Genomic DNA, 24,841 nt, shown 5'->3' with positions numbered 1-24,841 from the left:
ATTTGCTTATACACCTGCTTTGTCTTCAGTGATAGTGTCGGGAAGGTGAGCATCATGGAGTGCCAGTTTAATAAAACAGTGTTCTTGCATCGAGGGAATACTTGAGTAGAACCCCAATGCCCATCTACTACCTCAATATTAAACCTATAAATATATGCACATAGAAATATTTCCCCATCATCATATATAAATATATTTACATATGTACTTGCCTGCATTTAGACCTCTATAAATGCCCTTTGCCTCCTAGTTCTTTCCTCTATTTCCTTTTACTTTCCTCTTGTCCCACAATCATGTTCAGCCTTCATTTGATTTTCAGTAATTCCTCTCATTTACATTGCCCTTGATTAAGCCCTACCAGGCCTCCTACACTCTCCTTGCCATCGATATTGAATCACCTGTTGTTCCCTTGTCCCTGGGTTTATTAACACCACTTCCTTTCCCCCCCCCCTCCCGCCACCCCTTCTCCCATGTCTCCCCCTAACCCTCATCAATCCATTGTTTTTTCCTCCAGATTGTTTATCCCACCTATCTTATCTAGATTGACCAGCAGAGATAATATGCACACAAAAAACAAGAGAGAGTAAAACAAAGTGACAGAAGAAAACAAAACAACAACAACAAAACAAAGCCAATAAAAGAAAAGCCTGTAAATAGGTTCCAGGTCTGTTTGTTGAGCTTTAGGGGTGTTTTCTTGTCGAATCTGATGGGGTGCCATGCCCTGCCCTAAAGTGTCTCTGTCTGTTTCTAAGCCCTTCCTCAGGCCCCTTCTTGCAACCCTTGCTCCCTGCACCCACTTGATTAGATTTGTTTTCTTATCACTGTAGGGTTGTTTGTTGTTGTTATTGTTGTTTTTAGTATTTCACATCAGCAAAAATGGTTTTGTCAGCCTTTTCCACTCAGCCTAGATATTTAATATTCACAGGTGTACATGCATCTATCTATGTTCACTTCTTTTTTATACCTTTGTCATTTTCCATTGTATGTCCATACTAAAGTTTACACACTAGTTTACCTCTTGAGAACCAATTGATTTATTTCCACCTTTTAGTTGATATGATCAGAGCTGCATGGAACATTTGTGTAGAAATATATGAATGGACGTGGGTATTCATTTCTTTAACTTTATAAGAGACTGTCAGATTGTTTTAGCAAAGAGGATATACCATTTTTCTTTTCCATTTTATTGGGGGTTCTTACAACTCTTATTACAAACTATACATCAATTGTATCCGACATATTCGTACATGTATTCCATTGTTATTTTCTAGACATTTACTTTCCATTGAGCCCTTGGGATCAGCTCCTCCTTTTTTCCCTCCCTTCTCCCCCCAAAGCCTCGTGACCCCCTGATAGATTGTAGATTGTTAATTAATTTCAAATCTCACTCCAACCACTTTCTCCCGTCCCTTCTGGTTTCTATTGTTCTTCCACCTGATTGGGGGTGTGTGGTTATGTGCTACTGATTGGCCCCCTCTCTCCCCACTTCTCCCCACCCCTTCCCCCTATCCTTTTGGTATCTCCGTGCCTATTTCTGTACCTGGGTTCCATGTGTTGTGAGTTTTATCTCTTGCCTATACATGCTCCTGTCTTGTCTAGATTGGTAGGCAGCATTGAGATCGTGATAGTGGGATGTGAGGAGGCCTCCGGAATCCATGGTATATTGCAGGACCCAGGATATATACCCTTTTTCATTCTCACCCGCAATGCATCAGATTTATAACTGTTTTTTAATTAATGTAATAATCTATGTTAGTGAGACCATTTTATTTATTTTAAGAGATATAGTAAGAGTCCTGCTGGTGCAGTAAGTTCATCTTTGGGCTGCTAATAATAAGGTCAGCAGGTCAAATCCTTTTGCAGCTCCATAGGAGAAAGTTGAGGCTATCTGCTTTCTTAAAAGTTTACAGTCTCAGACACCTTATGGAAAAATCCCGCCCTGTCCAATAGAGTCACTGTGAGTTGTAATCAACTCCAGGACAGTGATGATAGGAGTGTCAGGGCATCTTGTTGTTTTGATTTGCCTTTTATTGTATTATGATATTGAATGTCTTACATTTAGTTAAGTGTCTGTACAAATGTTTTGACCATTTTATACAATTGCTTGATTATTTATATATTATGGACTCAAATCCTTTATCCAGTGAAATTATGCAAATGTTTACTTCCAGTCTGTGACTTGCCTTGTGATTCTTTTAATTCTGTCTTTTGAAAACTGGAATCTCTTCTTTTTGTTAAATCCCAATTTATCAATTTATTTTCTTCATTGCATCATGTTGTTGGTGTTGAATTTAAGAAATCTTTATATAAAGCTATGACCACAAATAGTTCCCCTGCTTTATCCTGGAAGCTTTATACATTGAAGACCTACATTTAGGTACATGATCCATTATGAATGACTGTTTGTACATAATACTAAGTACAAATTGAACTTAATATTTTTGCATATTATTTTGCAATTGTTCCAGCAACAACCTTCATTGCAAAGACTATCATGTTTTGCCTGAAGTGTCTTTGTGCTTTCGTCAAGAATTAGTGGAATTGTATACAGTGGTAATGGACTTTCTATTCTATTTCATTGATCAACTTATTTTTCTTTATTCCATGATAACAGTATCTTGATTTTGATAGCTTTACAAGAACTCTTGTAGTCAGAGCAAGTAAATTTTCCTATTTTAACTTTGGTTTTCAAACTCTTTTGGCTATTTTACATCCTTCACATTTGCATAAGACTTTTAAAACAAGTTTCTCAATTCTCTTAAAAAGACTTGGATTTTCATTGGGATTATGTTGATTCTTAAGATCACCCTGAGGAAAATTTTATATTCACTTGATTGATTATTCTAATCCATGATTCAGTATATATACACATATTTAAGTCATTTTTTATTTTGGGGGACTGTATTTCATAGTTTTTACTTAAAGGTTTTACATATATATCATTTGATGTTTTCCTTAATTACTTCATGTTTGTGATGCTATTATAAGTAGCACAGTTTTGATAAATCAAATTTGCGATTTTTTTTGCTGGCATATGGAAATACCACTGACTATGGTTTATTGAGTTTCAATACGACAATCTTGCTAAATTCATTTGCTACTTTCAATGACTTTTTAATAGATTCTGTAGAATCTTCTATCTAGATTATCATACCAGCTACAAATAAAGACAATTTTCTTTCCAATTTGAACTACCACCACCTCTATTTTTATTGCACTGTCTGGAATCTCCACTATAAATGTTGAATGGAAGTGGTGTGACTTCTATTCTCTTATAAGTCTGTAGTGCAATGTACTTCCTGGAATCATTGCTTTCCCTTCATACCATAACCTTTGCAAGGTGTATTTTCATTTTTATTTATTTAAAAATATTTGTGTCCCTTTTTATTTCTTCTCTTAACCCTGTGTAATTTTTGCATGCTTTTTATTTACTGTTTTTTTTATTTAAAATTATTATGGTCATTATGTGGTTCCCTGGGTGGCCCAAAAAATAAGCACTTGACTAATGTACCACAGATTGGCAGTTGGAGCAAACCCAGAGGCGTCTTTGAAGAGCAGTATTTAAGAAAGATATTCTGAGATTTTAGTGCTATATCCTCCTTGTAAGCACTGCTGTAGCTTGATTTTCAATGGTGTACTTTCATTTATTTCAAAGTGCCCTTTATCAAAAGGCTTGTGGAAAACAGAAAGATTTCTCCCAAGTTGTCTCCCCCAAATATATGCCAAACTCAAGACACTGCTTGCTACACATGGTAAATGACTATATACTAGGTTCTTGAAAGTAGGTCAGAGGTAATTCTCCTTAAGGGTCTCTAGAGCGACCAGACTGTATAGTCTGACTCACTCTAAGTAGGGCCACTCCCTTCTGATATTGTTTCCTTGAAGGAGTGCGCAAAAGCAAGCCCGGGGCTACTCAAAGATGACTAAGTGTGGGCTACTATATTGAGTCTAGGGTCCACCCATCTTCCCACATATGTACCCCTATTCCCTCCCTGTACTACTGCATGTACACCCCTAGGTCATACACTACTATTCCTTGTATTGCCTAAGTTACGATCCTTTCTCGTGACATACATTGTTTTCTATAATCAGAGGGCTTGCATGCCCCGAAAGATATATAAGCTTTGGTTAGAAATAAAAGCTCATGAGAGATCTCTCTTTCCCTCTCATCCCCCAACTCCATGTGTACCACCAAGAGGAGCTGAGGTGAGCATGCTACCATGAAATGTGTCTGTTTTCTTTATTTTACTCTCTCTCTCTGTCTGATCTCTCCCTATTCTCTATGACTTTACTATGATCGTTATATAACTTAGCCATACAGTTGTGCCTTCCGCACCCATGATTAGTTGTGGGGGGCTGGCTACCCCCACAAAACCTCATCCTTGAAAACGTATGGAGTAATTTGGCTTAGCACACACAAGGTCATCGTAATTCAGAATTGACTTGACTGCAAGCAGCAACAACACTATGGTCAGAGATTCTCCATATTACTTTAACTCATTTGAATTTAATGTCACTTGTTTTATCACCCAGTATATGGTCTTTCTTGATAAATGATTTATCTGCCCTTGAAAAGTAAGTGTATTCTGTATGTTGTTGGATAGGATGTTATATATACATAAATCATTTAAAGTTTTCACTTGTGTTGGACAAGTCTTCTATATTTCTAGTGATATTCTCTTGACTTGTTTGATCAATTATTTAGTGAGAAGAATTGAAGTCTCCAAATATAATTTTGGATTTGTCTTTGCCCCCTGAGATTTTTATTACTCTGTGCTCCTTGTAATTGTAAAGTGTTCTTAGTCTCATAAATGCACTAGATGGTTACATACTCATAATTAATTGACTTTATCAGTATGAAATCATCATCTGTTTTGTGGTACTATTATTTGTTATTGCAGCAGAATAAGATGGGTTCCTCTAGTTAGATGACACTCAAAATATGACTGAGGAAAAGCTACCTTCTCAAAGTTGAGTAAACCCTAATGACTTGGATGGAGTAAAGTCTCCAGGACCTTCACTTGCTGATGAACATGACTCAAATTGAGAAGAAAATGCTGCAGGCATCTCTTAATAATTGGAACTTAGAATGTACAAACTATGAATTTAGAAAAACTGGAAGATATCAAAAATGAAATGGCAGTAGTGAGCTGACAAGGGCCATCATTGACCATTTGGAATCAGAGAGTCATATGGATTACCCTGTCAGGAGGGACAAATTGAGGAGGATAGAGTCTTTTTCATAGTCCAAAAGGACATTTCAAGATCTATATAGAAGTTCAATGCTGTGTAAGATAGGATACTATCTATCCAAATACAAGGGAAATCAATCAATGCAACTATTATTCAAATGTATAGACCAAAGACTAAAGTTAGTGATGATGACATTAAGAATTTTCCCAATGCTTTCAGGTTGAAATTGATCAAATGTTCAATCAAGATGCATTGGTAATTATTGGTGATTTTCAATGCAGAAGTTGGATACAAAGAAGCATAATAATTGGAAAATATGATCTTTGTGATAGAAATGAAGCTGGATAGAATTTTGGAAGACCAATGACGTTTTCATAGCAAGTAACTTTCTGGACAACACTAACGGTGACTCTACATATGGAACTCTCCATATGGAGTGCACAGTAATCAAATTGACTACATCTTGGGAAATAGCTAAAACAAGGCCAGGGGCAGACTGTGGAACAGACCACCAATTGCGCATCTGTAAATTCAGGTTGAAGCTGAGGGAAATTAAAACAAATCCCCAGGAACCAAAATATGACTTTGAATATTTACCACATGATTTTTGAGAATATCTTAAGAACAGATTAGCTGCATTGAACATTTAAGACGAGAGACCCAATGAACTGTGGATAACATCAAGAAAATCACACATAAAGAAAGCAAAAGATCATGAAAAAAGTCAGGAAATAAAAGATCAATATAGTTGTCAGAAGAGACATACAGCCTGGCTATTTGAGAAGAGTTTGGCATCGGGGCTGGACGATGACTTATTAAGTATCTGCAATATTCAGATAATATAACCTTGCTTGCTGAAAGTGAGGAGAGCATAATGAGGTTGCTGATTTATAGGTAACAAACGGAGAAGGGTTGAAGTTTCAAGGATTTCCTCTTGCTATCAAACAACACATTTTTTATTATGTTGGTAAATCTGCTGCACAAGACCTCTTCGAAGTACTAAAAAGCAAGGCTGTCACTTTGAGGACTAGGGTGCACCTGACCCAAGCCATGGTGTTTTCAATGGTCTCATGTGCATGTGAAATGGAAACCCAGAATAAGGGAAACCAGAAGAGAATCTAAGCACTCAAATTATGGTGCTGACAATGAGTATTGAAAGTAACATGGACTGCCGAAGAACCATCAAATCCATCTTGGAAAAAGTATAGCTAGAATGCTTCTTAGAAGCAAGAATGGCAATACTTTGTCTCATGGACTTTGGACACGTTATCAGGAGAGTTCAGCCACTGTAGAAGGAGCTCATGCTTAGTGACGTAGAGGAGCAGCAATAAAGAGGATGACCCTAAACAAGATGAAGTGACACCTTGGCTCCAACAGTATACTCTAGGGGGGTGGCTCAGGACTCGGCATTATTTTGTACTTGTTGTTTCTGTTAGAACCAACTTGATGGTACCTAATGAAAACAACAACAATGCTCTTTTCTATGAAACAGAGTTTTTTCTAATATATCTTTAATCTAATCTTGGTCCCATTCAGTGTATTTTTCATCATAAACATTGTATTTTTTATCTGGAGAACTTTGATGTGGATGTTTAAATAATACCTTCCATCTCTGTTGAACATGTCCCATCTTTCATCTACTTTCTGGATCTTGTGGAATTAAATGATCATATCTGCTTTAATAACTGCCTAATCATTATGTCTGGTGGCACACAGTGGTTATATGTTAGGCTGCTTACTACAAGTTTAATAGTTCAAAACCACACCAGCCTCTCCTTTGACAAACACAGGACAGGGCTTTCTACTCCCTTAAAGTGTTATAGTCTTGGATGATGGTGCCAGGCTATGAAAAGATGTAGCGTCTGGGGTCTTAAAGGCTTGATGGTAAACAAGCGTCCATCTAGCGTAAAAGCAACAAAGTGCACATGGAAAAATTACACCAGCCTGTGTGATCACAAGGTGTCAAAGGGACAAGATAGCAGGCATCAAAGAACAAAAAATCTTATCGTTGAGACTAATGGGTAGTGCAAATTGGGGACCCAAAGCCCATCTGTAGGCAACTGGACATCCCCTTACAGAAGGGTTGCTGGGAAGAGATGAGTCAGTCAGGGTGCAGTGTAGCAAAAATGAAATATGCAACTTTCCTCTAGTTCTTAAATAATTCTTGCCCCCACCCCACTATCGTGACCCCAATTCTACCTTATAAATCCAGCTAGACTAGAGGATGTACACTGATACAGATAGGAACTGGAAACACAGGGAATCCACGACAGTTGAACCCTTCAGGATCAGTGGTGAGAGTGACGATACTGGGAGGGTGGAGGGAAGGTGGGGTAAAAAGGGGAACCGATTACAAGGATCTCCATATAACCCCCTCCCTGGGGGATAGACAGCAGAAAAATGGGTGAAGGGAGACATCGGACAGTATAAGACATGGAAAAATTATAATAATTTATAAATTATCAAGGGTTCATGAGGGAGGGAGGAAGCAGGGAAGGAGGGGAGATGAGGCCCTGATACCAAGGGCTCAAGTAGAAAGCAAATATTTTGAGAATGATGATGGTAACAAATGTACAAATGTGCTTGACACAATGGATGGATGGATGGATTGTGATGCGAGTTGTATGAATCCCCAATAAAATGATTTTACAAAGTGTTACAGTCTTGGAATCTCTGCCCAGTACATGCCCAATGAATTCACATGCATTCTAAGGCAGTGAGCGTTAGAGAATCATTATGTCATCTGTGTCATTTTTGGTTAGTTTTGATTGCTTGATTTTTCTTTTCCTCTTCATCATTCATTGTATTTTGCTTCATCTCTGTCTGTGTGCCTAGTGTTGTTGTATTATTTACAGAGCATTGTGAGGTTTATCCTTCTGTGGTATATATTTTATGTATTTTCATGTATATTATTGAGCTTTATTCCGGTGGTAGTTGGCTCAATGAGTTTGCAACTGCATTATCCTCTTCCGTCTTGGTGCTGAGCTTTGTGTGTTAGATGGGGCAACGTTTTCTCTCGGGCTAGTTTTACCGTCTTCCTGACTACTCTATTCTGTGCCTGCGAATTATGAGCTTTGTTCATGCTCGATGAGCACATGGATCATTCGCATCCTTCTTTATGATTTGGAAGTTGTTTTATTTAATCCTTTGAGGTGACTTTTCTTCAAGTCTCAGGTGACTTCTGTATAGGTTATATTCAAAATTCAGATGAATACTCTTTGGAGTTTTCTGGAGCTCCTCTGTCTCCTCTCCTTTGGGACACTCTGCTTGCTGTGGCCTTCCTGCACTAAAATGTCTTTCTTCTTGAGTCTGGAAGATTCCTGCATTCTACCTATATCCCCCCCACCCCTTCCTGTGGTAAGGCTTGGATATACTTTGCAGACAGTATATAAGGATGCTCCTGAGACTTACTGTCTATGCTATTGCTCAGGATCGCTGGATTTCATTGCACATTTATCAATATCTGAATATTATTGTTTTATATATTTTGTCTGCGTTTGTGTGTATGTACTGGCATTGCTTGCAGAAGGAGAGTATATTCGGCTCCTGTCATTTCTCTCCACCAGAGCAGTTATTTTCTTAATTGCTGTCCAAAAGGTCGGAGGGTTGTATCCAGCAGCAGCTGCTCTGTGGGAGAAAGATGTGGCTGTGTATTTCTGTAAAGATGGCCTACCTTATCTAGGAAGTTCTGCTCTCCCTTGTGGGGTCACTGAGTGTCAGAGGCACTCGAAGACAAGGGACTGGTTGAATAGAATTCATTTGCAAACTTCCCAGATGAGTTTCTAAGAGCTCTTTCCATATCCTTTGCCAACTAGCAAAATTTCTTTGATTTATTTGTGGGAAATGTTTTTAGTAACTTCCTCTAAGTGCATGAAATTCAAGGCTCTCAGAGGAACTGTATACCCACTCCAGGGCACTCCGCCACTTACTGAGATGGTAATTTCTCTCTAGTATCTAGAAGCTCCATTCAAGCTGCCTCAAAGAGGATATTTTACCAAGACTCTGGGTACGGTTTTACTAAAAGCCCCCCAAGTTCTACGCCCTACAGTATATTTCTGAAGAATTTTAATTGGCAGGCTTCCCAAATCATTAAGCCAAAAAGTACAGTAATAGCCATTTCCGTTTTGAAACTATTTCAGTCAGAGGAGGAGACAAGAGAACTCGGTCTTCATTAGTTGAATGTTGCTATAAAAGTATTATGTTTCTGGTGCCAGAGCCGGTGGGCTGCTGCTTTACAATTCGTGCCAACTCTGTGAAGCAGCTATTAATTTGAAATGCTTACCAAACATACGTGGACAACAAGTGTCTATTTGTATCAGCAGGCATTATGTTATGTTATGCAAAACTATCTCATATGTATCAGATGTTAAGTCTTTCAAAAGAAGTTCCATATTAATTATGGATTTCAAAAGCTTGGTATTTAATGATTACTCTTTATATTTAATGATGTCCTTAAGTCTTCTAGGGCCTGAGGGAATGGTACTGCCACTTTCTATTTATATAGGCTTTTACAGATTTGATATGGTTTTAAATGATACCCAAATTTAGAAGAGGCTTTAGAAAGGTGTAAGTTTAATTCAGGAGACAACAGTTACACTGATTATACAAATGTATATATATATATAAATGTATATATGTATATATACATATAATAAGATATAAAACGATGCAGTACAGTTTAGGAGGATTCACGTGTACCAAATCACTTTATGAAGATCCTGAGACAGGCTGTATATTAAGGATTACATTAGAGAAGATCAGAGAGGCATATTCCACATGGTATTCACAATATGTCCAAAGAAACAAAAGCAACTAGAAGTAAGCTATCTTTCATGGGCACTAACTGTTATATACCATTCTATCTAGACTTCTTTACTCATGTATCATAACATGCATGCTGATAGACAAGTGCAGAATATTACAAAATTATTTTCTTTTATGAGTGTATGTTTGAAAGCACTCCCAAGTGTTTTTAATGCCATTTAACTCTTGCGCTCATTGGACTCACTGTGGTAGATGTAACTGTGCAGCAGATTAATGCAATTTAAAATTTCAGTCATACTTACACACACATGCACACATTGAGTAAACCACTTTACATGCTTACTGAGCATAATGAAAGTATACAAGTATGCCTCAAAGACCAAAATCGCAATGAGGATTCAGGATCCAAAGTGTTATGAACAGCCAGGAAATTGGACTAACACAGGTAAGAAATGAGAAATTTTTAGGGCCACTGAGCACCATACATTTGCGGTGCTCGGTAGCCCTGAAAATTTCTTATTGAGGTCAAGAAGTCTCTGTCTTATTTGAAATGTTGAAATAACGGAAGAATGCATAAGTTCTCATTGATCTAAATTTCTGTTGAAGTCCTTGACTTCCAACTACTTCCTAAGTCTTTTCCCAGCCTCTTGTTACAAAGACTATGCCATCCGTTGTTGTTGTTGTTGTTGTTTTATTGTAGTGGTAGCTGCTGTCTGACTTAGCTTCAAAAGAAGTTTTTACATGTTGTCGTGAGGTGCCTTTGAGTCAGCTCCTACTCCTAGACCCCAAGGTGACAAGGTCAACACCAGCCCTTAATTCAGGTGAAGGAAATAGTAAGCAGTTGTTTTATCACCATATCAATGGTCCTCCTTTGAGTGCTGAAGGATCTTTATTTTCATATTTTCCTAAATGTGATTGGAGTCCCTCTTGAGTTCTCCCAGTCTCATGCCTCCTCATCTCTCTTTGTACTACAATCAGCGTCCTTCTCAGGTCGGAGCCACATGTTGCCCGTTTGCATTTCCTGTGCCTCTGAGGGCATCGCTTTCGGACAGTGCCATGGTCTTTTCACTGTGTTTTGAGTTGGCTCTACTTAACCAACTTGGTCACAAAGCATGAATGTTTATACGCCTGGCTTTTAACTCTGCCCAGATTTTTGGTCGGGCTTTTCTCTACATTGACAGATGGAAAAATCTTGAAAATTACATAAGGCCTAATTCATTGGTACCGAGTACTGAGATAATAGGAGCATTTGTAACTGTGAGGAGGAGATTAAACCTCACAAAGCTTAGTTCTTTAACTCCTGATATCCACAGCCTCCAGTCTTGCACATGAGAACCCTCTATTTCTCGTGCCTGTACCCCCGCCAAAAACCAATGATCCCTCAGCCAAAAAGGAGGTCAGTTTTATGACTTTGTCCTTCCCACCCAATGCCAACGAACTTGATTTTGACTCAGAGAGGCCCTATATGGGGTGTCAGAGCCTATAAATATTTCCAGAAGTACACAGCCTCATCCTTCTTATGCAGATGGTCTGCTGAGATTTACCTGCCAAAATTGTGGTTTGCAGTCCAATACCTAACCCACAGTGCCACCAGGGCTTCATAATTTATTATTAGGTTCCAAGTCCCTTTGGAACCTGCCAAAGGTCATCCCTTGGCCTTGTTAATTCACGCAGCTTCATTCCTACTATAGAGCTGTGCATTTGATAAAGATTTTTTCCTGAAGTAAGAGACAGGGAAATGAAATTGGTTTAATTTGCTAAAACCAAGAGAACTCAGAAAAGATTATTTGTTTTGCTTTCTTGATTTGAAATTGAGTGGGTGTTCAGCAGGGCTGTGTTTAAGTAAACTTGCACGAACCGATTTGTTTGGCAATTTGATATCATTCTCTTTGCTAAGCCCCCTAACTGAGAAATACGACATTGTAGCCAGTAGTGAAAAGTCGTCTGGGCAACTGTTGCTCATTTCTCTCTTTTCCTTTTCATTCCTCGCTAAAGGCTGTAATAATCCATTGCATTTCCCCCAGAGTCAGTAATGGATTGATGGTGAGTCACCAATATATATTTTTAATTGTGTGAATTGTTATTCATTATACCATGGGGTATTGTGTTTGCAATAGCCATGCTTGTGTTTGATGAGTAACGATTTACTCAGTTACTTTTTTTTTTTACCTTGATAGAAGGGCAAGACAAGTAAATCATGAATTTCTGATGTAAAGAGACAGACAAATTTGTCCTTTAATGCTATTTGGATGGATATCTCTGCTGGGAATTCAAAGCATCTCTGCTCCTTCTTTAGTAAAAATGTCAAAATGGAACAATTCTTAGGCTTGGTTATCCTAACATTATTTATGTAGACACTGTATGTCAACAGCAGATCAATCTATTAGCAACAGTAATTTGAGGATATTTTTACCCATCTCTTTTTAAGGACAATCATGTAATTTTTCTAAATATATCTGCTTCCCTTCTTCTAAGGAGTCAACATTTATGAGTAAATAATCATTTAACTCTCAAAGAATTAGCATATATCATTATTCCATTTCTCTAGTAGTGCCCTAATTAAATGATTGCCTGCTAACTGAACGGTCAGTGGTTCCAAACCACCCGCTATTCATGACAAAGTTATGGCAATCTACTTCTATAAATAGCATTATAGCCTTGCACAATCTTCTCTGTTCTACAGTGTCTCTATGAGTAAGACTTAATAGGTTGTAGTTTTTTAAATATAGTTCTGTAATGGGTTTGGATTTTTTCAATATAGTCCTGTATATATATATATATATATATATATGTATGTATATATATTTATGAAAACAAATATACATATATTTGTATTTTGTTGCTATTGGGGAATATGTAATTCACAACAGCTACATCAGCTGTATCAAAATTTTACTATAACCAGAGTTGTATTCATTATAGAGGTATGACTTAGCTAATTTTGATTATCCTTCACAATGCAAGTATAATTAGCTTCTTGATTCTCTCCATCACCAATTGTATTTCACTTTCAAAATATTAACAATTCCACATTTTGTCCTAGCAGGTTATACTTATAATTATAGAATTTTTGAACAAGGGTGTTTACCTGTTGTGGTAGTTACATAATCTCGTGTCAATTTAAGGGTATGAAGGGTGAAGGGGTGGAGTCTAGCTTGTCAATCAGGCCACATCCTGACATTGCCTCCTTGTGGGTGTGGCCTTCTCATGAGTAGGATTCTGGGAACTTCTCTCTCTCACTCTGTGATACACCTTCGTTTTTGAGAAGACACACACAGAAAAATGGAAGACCCAGCACAGAGGTGCTTCCACCAGAATTGAATCCATGAGACTTTCCACCCACCGGCCTGTGATCTTCCTGTTTTCATCATCATTGCATGTGCTTGTGAGTCTGAAGAGGAATTTATGGACTGGTATTGGACATGTGGGCTAATATCATACTTATGGACTGGATCTAGACTGGGCTGGGTTGTTTTGTCAACATATAATTGTTCTTTGATATAAACCTCTCCCTTATACACATATGAGTGTCCCTGGATTCATTTCTCTAGTCAACCCAGCCGGACAGACATATAGATTTATCTTTAGGTGAACCTTTGCCTTTTACAAGTGAGGAAACTGGGGCCCAAAGATGCTAAGTAGCTCATTATAAAATATCAGAGCTCACAAATAAAAGTTGTTTTGCATATAGCTCATAAGCATTGCTATGAGTCACAATAATTATAGCTAATAATTGTACCTTCTCCCTTCCTTTCCTTTATTATTAGTTTTTGGTTTATGTTTTTAGAAATGGACTATAGCTCCAAATGTCTTTTGCTGTGGTTAATGTTAATTATGATGCTTGATCTTCAGCTGATTATTTAGATCTAATTGATTTTCAACCTGGCTTTTAGAATAAATGTGGATATGTAAAATTGTGGTAAAAATAGTCCTGAAATTATGAGAAACTTACAAATGGTATTTCTAGAAAAAAAACTAATGTCTATATCTGTTGTTACCATTTCGAGGTTTGGCAAATAGGTTCTCCAGGCTGGATATCTGAAGTTCAACTCTACGATTTAGAGAGAAAATACATAGCTTAATTTCACTCAGTATTTCATAACAGTTCATAAACTTTATTAATAGATATAGCCTAGAAGTTACACATTTGGGCTGCTGACTGCAAGGTCAGCAGTTCAAAACCACCAGAAGCTTCTTAGAGAGTGCTTTCTATTCCCATTAAGAATAACAGTCTAAAAAAAAGAACAAGAATAACAGTCTAGGAAATCCACAGGCAGTGAGAGAAGTGATCTCTGGAGATGCTATTGGATGGGCAGTGGACTGCTAACCACCAGGTCGACAGTTCAAACCCACTAGTGGCTCTGTGGGAGAAAGATGAGGCTGTCTGCTCTCATAAAACCTCGGGAAATCTCACTGCAAGACATTATAAGTCAGAATTGGCTTGAGTGCAATGAGTTTGATTAAGATTATTCTATTTGCCAGAGCCCCTCCATTCAGTCTTTTGATCCCCAGTTACAGGATGTTTCCTTAGTTGTGAGCTCATTCTGGATTAGTTTCATCCATTGTTCCCTTTCTACATTATCCCAAGGATAACTCTTCTCTACACTCACTGCTGTGAGTCCATGCGGCCTCACAGCGCCCCCTGTGGGTCTCCGAAATTGTAACTGTAGAAAGCCCAACTTGTAACCACGACACCCCTAGGGTTTCTTATCCTTAGGCAAAGTAAGGCCCAAGATACTCACTGACAAATCATATACCAGTTGACCTCGAGAGGCGTCGCTAGATTTAAGCAGGCTAACAACTTGATTAACTTGAATACCTCTTTGTTCTGACCTGCTTGTACTTTCCCATGGAGGAAAGGAGTAGGCCCTCCTTCTAACTCTTAGAACTTTGACTCCACGTCCCAAATTGGCTGATTTCCAGACTCTTTGGGATCCTAATTTCTAATGGTGTACAACCACCACACATAAATAAGTGAATTAGGGGCCCACTCTTGATCATAGCCCTAATCTAAGACCCCCAACCAAAATCAAACTCACTGCAATGCGGCAATGCTAACTCACAGAGATTCACTGTGGGTTCCAGAGACTGTAACGTTTTACAGGAGTAAAAATCCCAGTCTTTGTCCTGTGGAGCTGCTGGGGCTTTCAAATGCCGACCATGCAGATTACAGCCCAACTCGTAACCACCACACCACCAGAACAATTACTTTTTATGACAGGATCTTATTCAATATTTGTCCTCATGGGGTCTATAGCAAAATGTGGTGAAAAAATACAATGGTGCCTGCCTTTTAGAAAGAATAGCGCCTGGGGTTTTAAAGGCTTGTCTCAGAACAAGTAGCCATCTAAGTGGGGCATCAACTAAATCTACACAGAGGAAGTACACCAGCCTGTGTTATCCAAGGATTATAAATAATAAAAGCCAGAGAAAAAAATTTATCAGAGCTTAAATTCTAAATACCCAGTTTACCAGAAGGCGATGGATGACAGTGGAAGCCCAGCTCCATTTGCAGCAGCGTCGATAGGAGGATTAAGCCTCTGACCGTAGTCTGGAGATTTGAAAAGCTGAATCATCACACAGAGAGCATGGTAAAGTCAATTGTGGCAGATGCACTGAGGCTAACATGTAACACCTTATCATTGGATCTCTGTCTTGACCCATTTTAAATTTGTTTCCGTTTTTAAAATATTTTCTGCTTTCTTTCTAATTGAGGTGTTTCTGTTTTATTTTGTAGTTGTTGTTGGGTTTGTGTTTGGTTGTTGGTTTGCTTCTTGACTTTGTTTTGTTTGTTTGTTTGTTTTTCCTCTGTATAAAATCCAGGAGAGGAAAATCTATTGAGCCAAATGCTGAATTACTAATTACCTAGGGAGAAGGCAGTGTGAGTTGGGGAAAACAGGAGACCAACAGCAATAACTACCAGAAAGAAGAACGTGTTCTAAAATGGCTTGTGCTGATGATTGCACAACTCTTTTGAACGTCATTGAACTCTCGAGAGGTGTGACATGTGTTGCTAGTTGCTATCGAGTCAAAGTTGAAGTACAGTAAACTGCATATAATCAACATATAAAATGGCACACTTTTATAAGTTTGGACATGTATAAACATGCAAAAGCAATGCTGCAAACGAAGATAACGTGTAGATCTCCCAATAGGTTTCCTTGTTCTCCTTTGTAATCCCCCTACTCCTCACTCTTTCTCCCAGGCAACCCCCGAGCTGCTCTCTGCTAGCGTACATTAGTCTCATTTTCTTCTAAAGGAAGCATATAGAATGTATCATTTCTTACTGGTTTCTCTAACTCAGCATAATTATTTTCTGGTCCATCCATGTGGTAATGCATCAATTGCATATTCTTTTCTAGGGATAGATCACAGCCCATCTATCCATTCACCTTTGGATGGCCACTTAGATCATTTCTCTTCTTTTAGCTACTCTGAGCAACCTCATACAGGTTTTTGTTTTCTTTCTCTGAGATAAACGCCCCGACGTATAATTGTTCTTCTAATAGGTGTATCTTGCCTGTTTAGCAAGTTGTTAAACAGCTTTTCCAAGTGGTTGCATCATTTTGCTTTCTCACTAGCAGTGTGTCAAAGTTATACTAGCTCTATGTCTGGCACCACTTGATGTGACCAGGATTTTTGCTAGTCACTCTTATAAGTAGGTGCTGAGATCTCTCTGTGCTTTGGGTGTGGATTTTTCTGATAACTAATGATGTAAGTATATTTTAACTTGCTGCCTTCATACTCTTATATCTTCTTCTGGGTAATATCTTTTGAGATCTGTTGCCAAATTTAAAAAAAATTGATTTCCAACCTGTACTCTGATCAGATTTCGTCTTTGTAAGACTGAAAGATGGGTTTTCCTTAGAACAAAAAGTGAATTGATATCATTTGTAAGGCCCACGGACCATCTTTCACTCAACAACATCTATATCCATTTACTCTTGAAATGCAGTGTCTCATGATAACAATCTGCCCATTTAAACATTAGATATTCTAAGATTGTACTCAAATTTTTCTCGTGGCTAGCTTGTGGATAAGAATGGATCTATGATAAATCCAGTTGAAGTTTGTCTTCTCTGGGGAAGATTGAGTATTTTAGGTAACAAGGTTATATGAGTATGTGCAGGGCTAAAAAAAACAGCCACTTAAGGTACATTGTCGTGCTTTGTAGAAAATGCATCCTCTGGGAATTTTGAGCACCACCAAGACTTTTGTGTATTTAAGAAAATATTCTGCAGTGGTAACTTTGAGTTGAAAGGTAAATGAGGCATTTTCAGAGAAAATCAGTTACTGTAAATGATGGGAAATTTATATTTCCTTTTCTGTTCTTCACTACTTTTAGAGAAAATGCAAATTGGATTGTTTATCTAATTATAGATCTACAAGGAAGTGTTGTTTGATCTGACTGTGCTTAGAGATTTAGTCTTTTGGTTACAAGCAGGATATAGTGACTATGGCCAATCAGGTGTTCATCCCCCATACATTTTTATCCTTTCATATTACATTCAAATCAAATGACACTCACTGTCATTGAGCCTATTCCAACTGCCAGTGATACCATACAGGGTTTCCAAGACCATAAATCTTTTCAGGAAGAGGCAACTTCATTTTCTCCCTTGCAGTGCCTGCTGGCTTTCGACCACCAACCTAGTGATTCGTAGTCCAATGCTTATCCCCACCAGGGTTCCTTGGTACCACTTTTGAAAGAAACAAATCCACCTTCATAGTTGCTTTTAAAAGGAAACAATCCTGTTTAATGCAGAGATATTCTGCTTCCATGGCTCAGCCCTGCTGCTTCCTTCATTTTTTTTTTTTGGTCTGTTACCTTTTCTAGTACTTCATCAAAGGTGGCAGTGGTGATTCCGTCATAGCATCCTCATCTGCCTCAAAGTAGACCCCGCTTTAATTCTTAGAAAATATTTTTCATACATAGCCTTCGTGATTTTCCAGTGTAGGTCTATTGTTGCTTTGCTACTCAATAGGTTTCAGCAGAGCTTTCTGTGTGTGAAGACCAGGAAGAAAGGCCTGGAAATCGTGTTCCAAAATTCTGCCAATGATTATCTTACGGACCACAACAGACTTTATCCCAAAATGATTGTGGAGCTAGGGCAGCACTAGACAATGTGTGATTCCATTTTGTTTGGGTTACTTCCTACTGAGTGGCAGCTAACAACCATAGATAATATTTTATTAGTCCCAGTGTCAAATTGGCTATATATTTATTCTTGTTTGCTCATCAGTTCCCAACGAATGCCTTTACCATGAATTAGATACTCATATTGGAGTATAGAAAGTTGCATCTCATATGCACGAGTGAATATAAATTCTAGTCTATGCTTTTGCATTTACTAATTAGTATTCTGAATCCATGGAAAGGAAGTAGGGGTACTACACAGGAATTCAACTCATGTGCTTTCTGACTTTTGTCTCCAAACAGAATTCATGCTGGTGCAGCAAAATCTAGGGTAACGATGCAATATGGCTGTGCCTTCCTCTCCCCTCCTGAACGACATCTTCCCTTTCCCTTCCTTCCACTGGACTCCAAGACTAGGAACAGTTCTTTTCTAAGCTGGCAGCAGCAGCTCAGACATCACCTGGGAACTTGTTAGAAATGCAAATTCTCTGGCCCTGTTCAGGGAGGCTGAAAGTAGGGGTCCAGGGGTGGAGGGAGCAGTGATCTATGTTTTAACAAGCCCTCCGGGTGATTCTGAAGTGTGCTGCAGTTTGAGAACCACTTCTCTAGGGGAATGAAGGAAGTTGTGAAGATAGGCCTAGATAAAATACCTTTCTTACAGCTTCTAGCTGACAGGTTCATTATCATGTTGCTGTAGCAACAACTGCGCAGATAGGAAACATTGTGTGAAATTAAGAGGCATGAATATTAACTGATCCCCGTATTCCAGATCACTAAGATTTATATTGGGCAAAATGGATTTTTAGTTTCATCCTTATGGCTAGGAAGAAGCATGGTTTCATAAGGTTTTATGTCTTGACTAGTGAGAGCCAGGCATATTCTTTAAGCATCACTCTTTTTGGAATGTAGACAACTTCTGGTGGAACAGAATTACTCTTTAAGACCTCACCAGAATTACAGAGTAATGGCTTCAAGAGTTGCTTATGACCCTGAAAGGCTTCGTTTGTCTTTGGATTTTCTGAATATGTCAGAATAGCTTCCTTAGCCACCAAGAGCTGTTCCACAAAGCACATCCTGGGCACCACGTGGATATTAAATAAGCATTAAGGATTGGTGTACAAATTCTTGTTTGGCAATTATATGTCGCAAAAAGAGCAATTTTAAATATGTATTCTCATTTTGCATGTACTCTTTTTATCTAGCATACCATATATCCAAGACCCAGCACTTTTTGTATGCACTGGATAAAATTCATTTTAGGGTTTGCATTTTATTGATATGTGCTAAGGATTAGATGCACTCAGTTAAGCCCCCTTCCTAGCCAAATGACATACCCTGTCTCTGTTATCAGTCTGAGAAAATCCTATATAGTATACTATATCCCCGGATTACCTTATCTAAGTATTACATGGGCATTTCAGATGATCAGTCTTGGCATGTGGTCATTTTCCATTAACCTATTAGGGATTGTGAAACCATCCCCCCCCCTTGACTTTTTTTTGACGCCTTGCCAAAACGGACTCTAAGGGTGGTTGTCTGATATTCATGTGGCAAGTTCATGGGGCTTCAGAAGCATCCGCGTTAAGAAACGGTGCCCTGATGGATGTTTGAGGGAAAATATACTCTATTGCTAACTGATGTAGGCTTTGAACAAATGACTTCACCCCCTCCCCACTCACCACCAACACCACACACACACGAGATTTTGTTTTCCTAAGTTGTAAAAAGGGGAGGTTTGATCCACGATTGCTAGGATTGTAACTAACTGATGATGCTAAAACTGGAGAGGACATGATGACACCTCCATATCACAGCACACTGCTGAGGTTCCAAAGATGGATGGCTTTTTTACAAATGTATTTCTTGGAAGAATTGAAACAAAACAAAACAAAAAATGGACTCATTGTAATAAAACCAAAAAGCTCACTACCATCAAATGAATTCTGACTTAGGATGATCCTGCAGGACAGAGTAGAACTGTCCCTATGTGTTCCCAAGATTGTAATTCCTTAAGGGAGTCGAAAGCCTCTTCTTTCTCCTGTGAAACAGCTGATGGATTTGATCCCTTGGCCTTGTGGCGTGCATCCCATGAGTCTCGCGTTAGCATAAAGTAGAACGTCAATGCTGGGGAGCCCACGGTAAGGAATCCTATGAGTTGCTGCTAGGTTTAAGAGCCCTGGTGGCATAATGGTGCAGAGTGCATCTGCTAACCTGAATAGTGGCAGCCTGAACCCACTAGCTGCTCGGCAGATAAAAGACCCGGCCATTTCTTATGCCAAAGATCAGAGCGGTAGGAACCGTGGGAGAGACTTGTACTCTGTCTTCTAGTGTTGCTCTGAGTTGGAGTTGACTCCACAGACCCAACAGGAACACTAACAACATTCGTCATTTCTGAAGTTAGATGAATGTGTTTCAGGAAGATAGTATTTAAGACAAAATTTCGAACTCAGTTTTTTCAACTTATTGTTCATATACTTTATTCTTAACTCAAATGTGCATGAAATGCTAAAAAAGAAACACTTAATAATTTCAATGAGAGGTGTGTCCTCTACAGAGCATACACCTCTTCCTCGCAGTGAAGTCTCTTTGAAAGAATAGCTCTGTGCACTTTATACTCCTCTACAGTCACTCACTGCATTACATTCTGTGCGACTTAAAATTGTAGTCATAAAGTTATTTTGGGCATGCTTTTTCTAGAACCTTGTAAGAATCAACAGGAGCATAATGTTAAGCTCCAGAAGTGCAAAATAAGCACAGGATCCTAGGTAACCATAAATAAAATGCCAAAAATCAAACTTTGCAAAAACACATAATTACTAGCAAAGGGGGACATGGGAGGGGACATAAAGTGGGAACGGCAGAATTTGATTGGGTGTTTCTTCTTCTTGTTCATATTTCTAAACTTTTTCCTCTGAACTTTATTTCCTCTCAGAGTTGGAATTCTGTGAAGCCCCTCACACGCTGTGCGCTGGCTACCAGACTGATATGCACAGCGTTTCCCGGCATGGCTACCAGCTAGAGATGGGCTCCGATGTGGACACAGAGACCGAAGGTGCAACCTCACCTGACCACGCACTGAGAATGTGGATAAGGGGTATGAAATCGGAGCATAGTTCCTGTCTGTCCAGCCGGGCCAACTCTGCATTGTCCTTGACTGACACTGACCATGAAAGGAAGTCTGATGGGGAGAATGGTAATTAAATAACCTACCTATACCTTTCTAGTGAAATGGAGCGAATGCACGTTGGCGATGTTTTCTTTGTCTTCCTTCCCTTGAGTCTATCCATCTTTCATTGCGTATGGAGAATGGGAAAGGCAAGTTAACTAGGGTCTCATGTACCAGGCATTAACCTAAGGATCTGGCAAACCGATGTGTTTATTTATCGTAATAGACAAAATACATCTCGTTTCTGGGAAAACCCTCAAGGGAAGTAATCACACGTAGTCAGCTATACTGTGCATGTCTTATTTATTACTCACCTTTTCTTTTCATTGTTATTTTCACGTGCAAGACTAGTAGGATTTATGATAGAGCGTGCACAGTTGGTATTTCAGCTTCGTATCCATGTATGGACAATGAGATGGACACTGTTCACAGCACACATGCTCGGGTCGGTCTTCCTTTCATTCAGATCCGGCTCTCTCGTGTGCAGACAGATGCAAAGCAGTCAGGTCAGGCTGACAGGGTTTTATTTACTGAAGATGAATTAACATCAGCCATTTGCCAGAAAACGGGTTTTATCATGAAATTATAATTATCTATTTTTCTACATTTTAAAAAACATTTTACTGGGGGCTCCTACAACTCTTATCAAAATCCATGCATACGTCAATTGTGTAAAGGGCACTGTACATTCTTTGCCCTTTCGACAATTTTTAAAAGAGAAAATTTTCATCCTTTTCAATTATTAGGTGGGTGAGTGAAGAGTTAATCTATTTTTGTTCTTATGTCTTGATAAAACTTTCATCAAAAGCATAATTTAACATATTAGTCCATTCACTCCATCATTCTAATTGACCAAGTATTATAAATCCCCTGCACCATGGGCACAAGACCTATCCTGTTAGCAACCCAGTGGCTAACTAGTATTTTTCCAAGTAGCAGAAAGGTATCCAACTGGTTTTCCCCCTCGCTTTCTTTCATTTTGTGCGCCTCTGCGTCCTGGAGCCCAGAAGGGACACGGGCTAAGAGATGCAGTTGTGAATGAGAGTGGCCCATGAGTTAGAATATCATTCCCCAAACTGGCAGGATTCAATGTTTTGCTACATCACCAAGTACCCTTGGAATTTCTTCATTTTGGGGTGTGTGTGTGTATGTGTGTTGCATTCTTTTGGTCGATGTGGTTATAAAGAGATGAAGTTTGGGAATGAGAATAGAGCATATTTGATATACTTAGGAGTGTGCATTCAATTAAATGGAACATCATTGGGATAGGAATCAGGAAACCAGCATCAATTGAGAGAAAGAGTGACCAAAAATGTGACATGGGGTGGGAGGTGATCGGAACGGTCAATGCTTCTTTTCCCCTCATTTCAATCCTGACCTAGGAAGTTAGAGCAAGTCCACTGGGTTAAAACACTGAAACTAAAGCTGTTCCCACTTGGGTTTTGACCCACTGTAAGACCCTGACTATAAAGTTTTCCCCTTGAGATGAGGAAAATGTTCTAGAATTAGATTGTGACATGATTGCACAGTCCTGTGAATGTACTAAAAACTACTGAGTTTTACACTCAAAAAGGGCAACTGCCACACCGTGTGAATCAGGAACAATAGTGAATGAGTGGCATGAGTTGAAAATTTAAGAATCCCAGATGGTCGGATGGTGAAAGATATGACAAAATAATATTAATTTATAAAATATCAAGGATTCATGAGGAAGGGTCGGCGTGGGAGGGAGGGGAATAATGAGATGATACCAAGGGTTCAAGTAGAAAGCAAATGTTTTGAGAATGATGATGGCAACGCATGTACTTGACACAATGAATGGATGGATGGACTGTGATAAGCATTATACCAGCCCCCAAGAAAATGATTAAAAATAAAATTTAAAAAAGAATTCCAGATGGCTTGGACAAGGATTAATTTGTGAAATGTTTGATATTACAGGTTTTAAATTCTCTCCTGTTTGTTGTGACATGGAGGTCCAAGCTGGGTCTACTCAAGGCAAGTGCTTCCAAATATTTGATGACAAATTATGTTTACCTCACCCCATTCCTTATGCCCACCCCACCAAATGGAACCTGGTCTCTTTGACAAGAAACCTAGAGACTTGGACAATGAACCTGCCAGAGTTATTGGTAGATTTCCTCTGGCAAATGTCATGTGTGTTTGATTTGATTTCCTCTGGCAAATTACGTGTGTGTATGGTGTTAACGACCAGCAGCCTGGGGTGGGGGGAATAGAGAGGTATTTAAGGTGGGATGAGTCAACACTTTGGTTTAATGCGGGAGTAAAGATTGAAATCAGGATGAGTTGGGGTTGGCCCCATGCTTTCCTAGATCTCTGTTTCATGGCTGGAGCTATCCTCTCAACTTAACAGCCCACGCTGCCATAATTCTCAGGGGCCTCCCAGCAGATGCCTTGTCCCTATCTTCTAGATGCTTCCAAACAACACCTTCAAAGGCTAATTATTTTTTGTTTGTTTGTTTTAACCATTTTAGTGCAGGCTCGCAAAACCTTTATCACAATCAATCCATCCATCCATTGTGTCAAACACATTTGTGCATTGTTGCCATCATCGTTCTCAAAACATTTTCTTTCTACTTGAGTCCTTGGTATCAGCTTCTCATTTTCCTCCTCCCTCCCTCTCCCTCCTTCATGAACCCTTGATAATTTAGATTTTTTTTTTCATGTCATACTGTCCCATGTCTCCCTTCACTCCGTCCCCCAGGGAGGGGATTATATGTAGATCATTGTTATCGGTTGTCCCTTTCTCCCCCACATTCCCCCTTACCCTCTGAGTATCTCTACCCTCGTTATTGGTCAACAGGGATTTATCAGTCCTGGATTCCCTGCGTCTCCAGCTCTGATCTGTACCAGTGTACCTCCTCTTGTCTAGCTGGATTTGTAAGGTAGAATTGGCATCTTGATAGTGAGATGGGGTTGCGAGGAGGGGATGTCCACTTGCAAAGACTGTCTTTTCCATAAGACTGTACCTATACTGTGCTGCTCTGCTCTCTTATTTGTCATCGTTTTGCCCATTGGATTGTGATCATTAGCAGAGGGCCACTGAAAGTAGCATTCATATGTGACTTTGATGACTCAGACTGTGCTAGTTCTTTCTCAGACATCCTTGTGGTGGGGAACTCACATCTGACGACAGCACCGTGACTCAAAATTGGGATGGTAACCTGAGGGAAAATTGAGCAGGAGGAAGAGATATCAGTATCAGTTTGATGTCTTTCTCGAAATACATGTTACTCACTGCTTGCCTCACAAGAACAGCTTTCTCTCATGGGCCACTTTACTCTGTTAGTGTGTCATAACATTTGGAAATGTTTGGCCCTTGGGAATAGCTGGCACTAACCCTTTGCATTAGCCTTCAGTCTACTGTGCTATACGACTTGAGTGTGTAATACTATCTACTGAGGTATACTTGGAGGATTCCAGGGCAAAGGCAATATAGCCTTTGATTTCCATATAGGCCATGCTTAATTTAGGAACTGGAGAGGGAACCATAGATCAGACTGGGTTGACAAGGAACACCTGTAGGCCAGCCTGCTAAATGTTAGTACTACACTGCAAGC

The 24,841-nt window shown here is 39.1% G+C and overlaps 1 protein-coding gene across 3 annotated transcripts in view; it reads left to right on the top strand.

Annotated features, from left to right (window-relative positions):
• TENM1 (teneurin transmembrane protein 1) overlaps nt 1-24,841 on the top strand; it is a 697,668-nt gene that overhangs the window by 88,573 nt on the left and 584,254 nt on the right. For all 3 annotated transcript variants that reach the window (XM_075538255.1, XM_075538256.1, XM_075538254.1), the window contains exons 2-3: nt 21,027-21,287; nt 23,202-23,258. In XM_075538255.1, coding sequence (XP_075394370.1) covers nt 21,027-21,287; nt 23,202-23,258 — 318 coding nt within the window. The remainder of the gene's footprint in view (nt 1-21,026; nt 21,288-23,201; nt 23,259-24,841) is intronic.

Source organism: Tenrec ecaudatus, chromosome X (assembly GCF_050624435.1).
Source record: "Tenrec ecaudatus isolate mTenEca1 chromosome X, mTenEca1.hap1, whole genome shotgun sequence".
Taxonomy (NCBI): Eukaryota; Metazoa; Chordata; class Mammalia; order Afrosoricida; family Tenrecidae; genus Tenrec; species Tenrec ecaudatus.
This window is presented reverse-complemented; position numbering and strand designations above follow the sequence as displayed.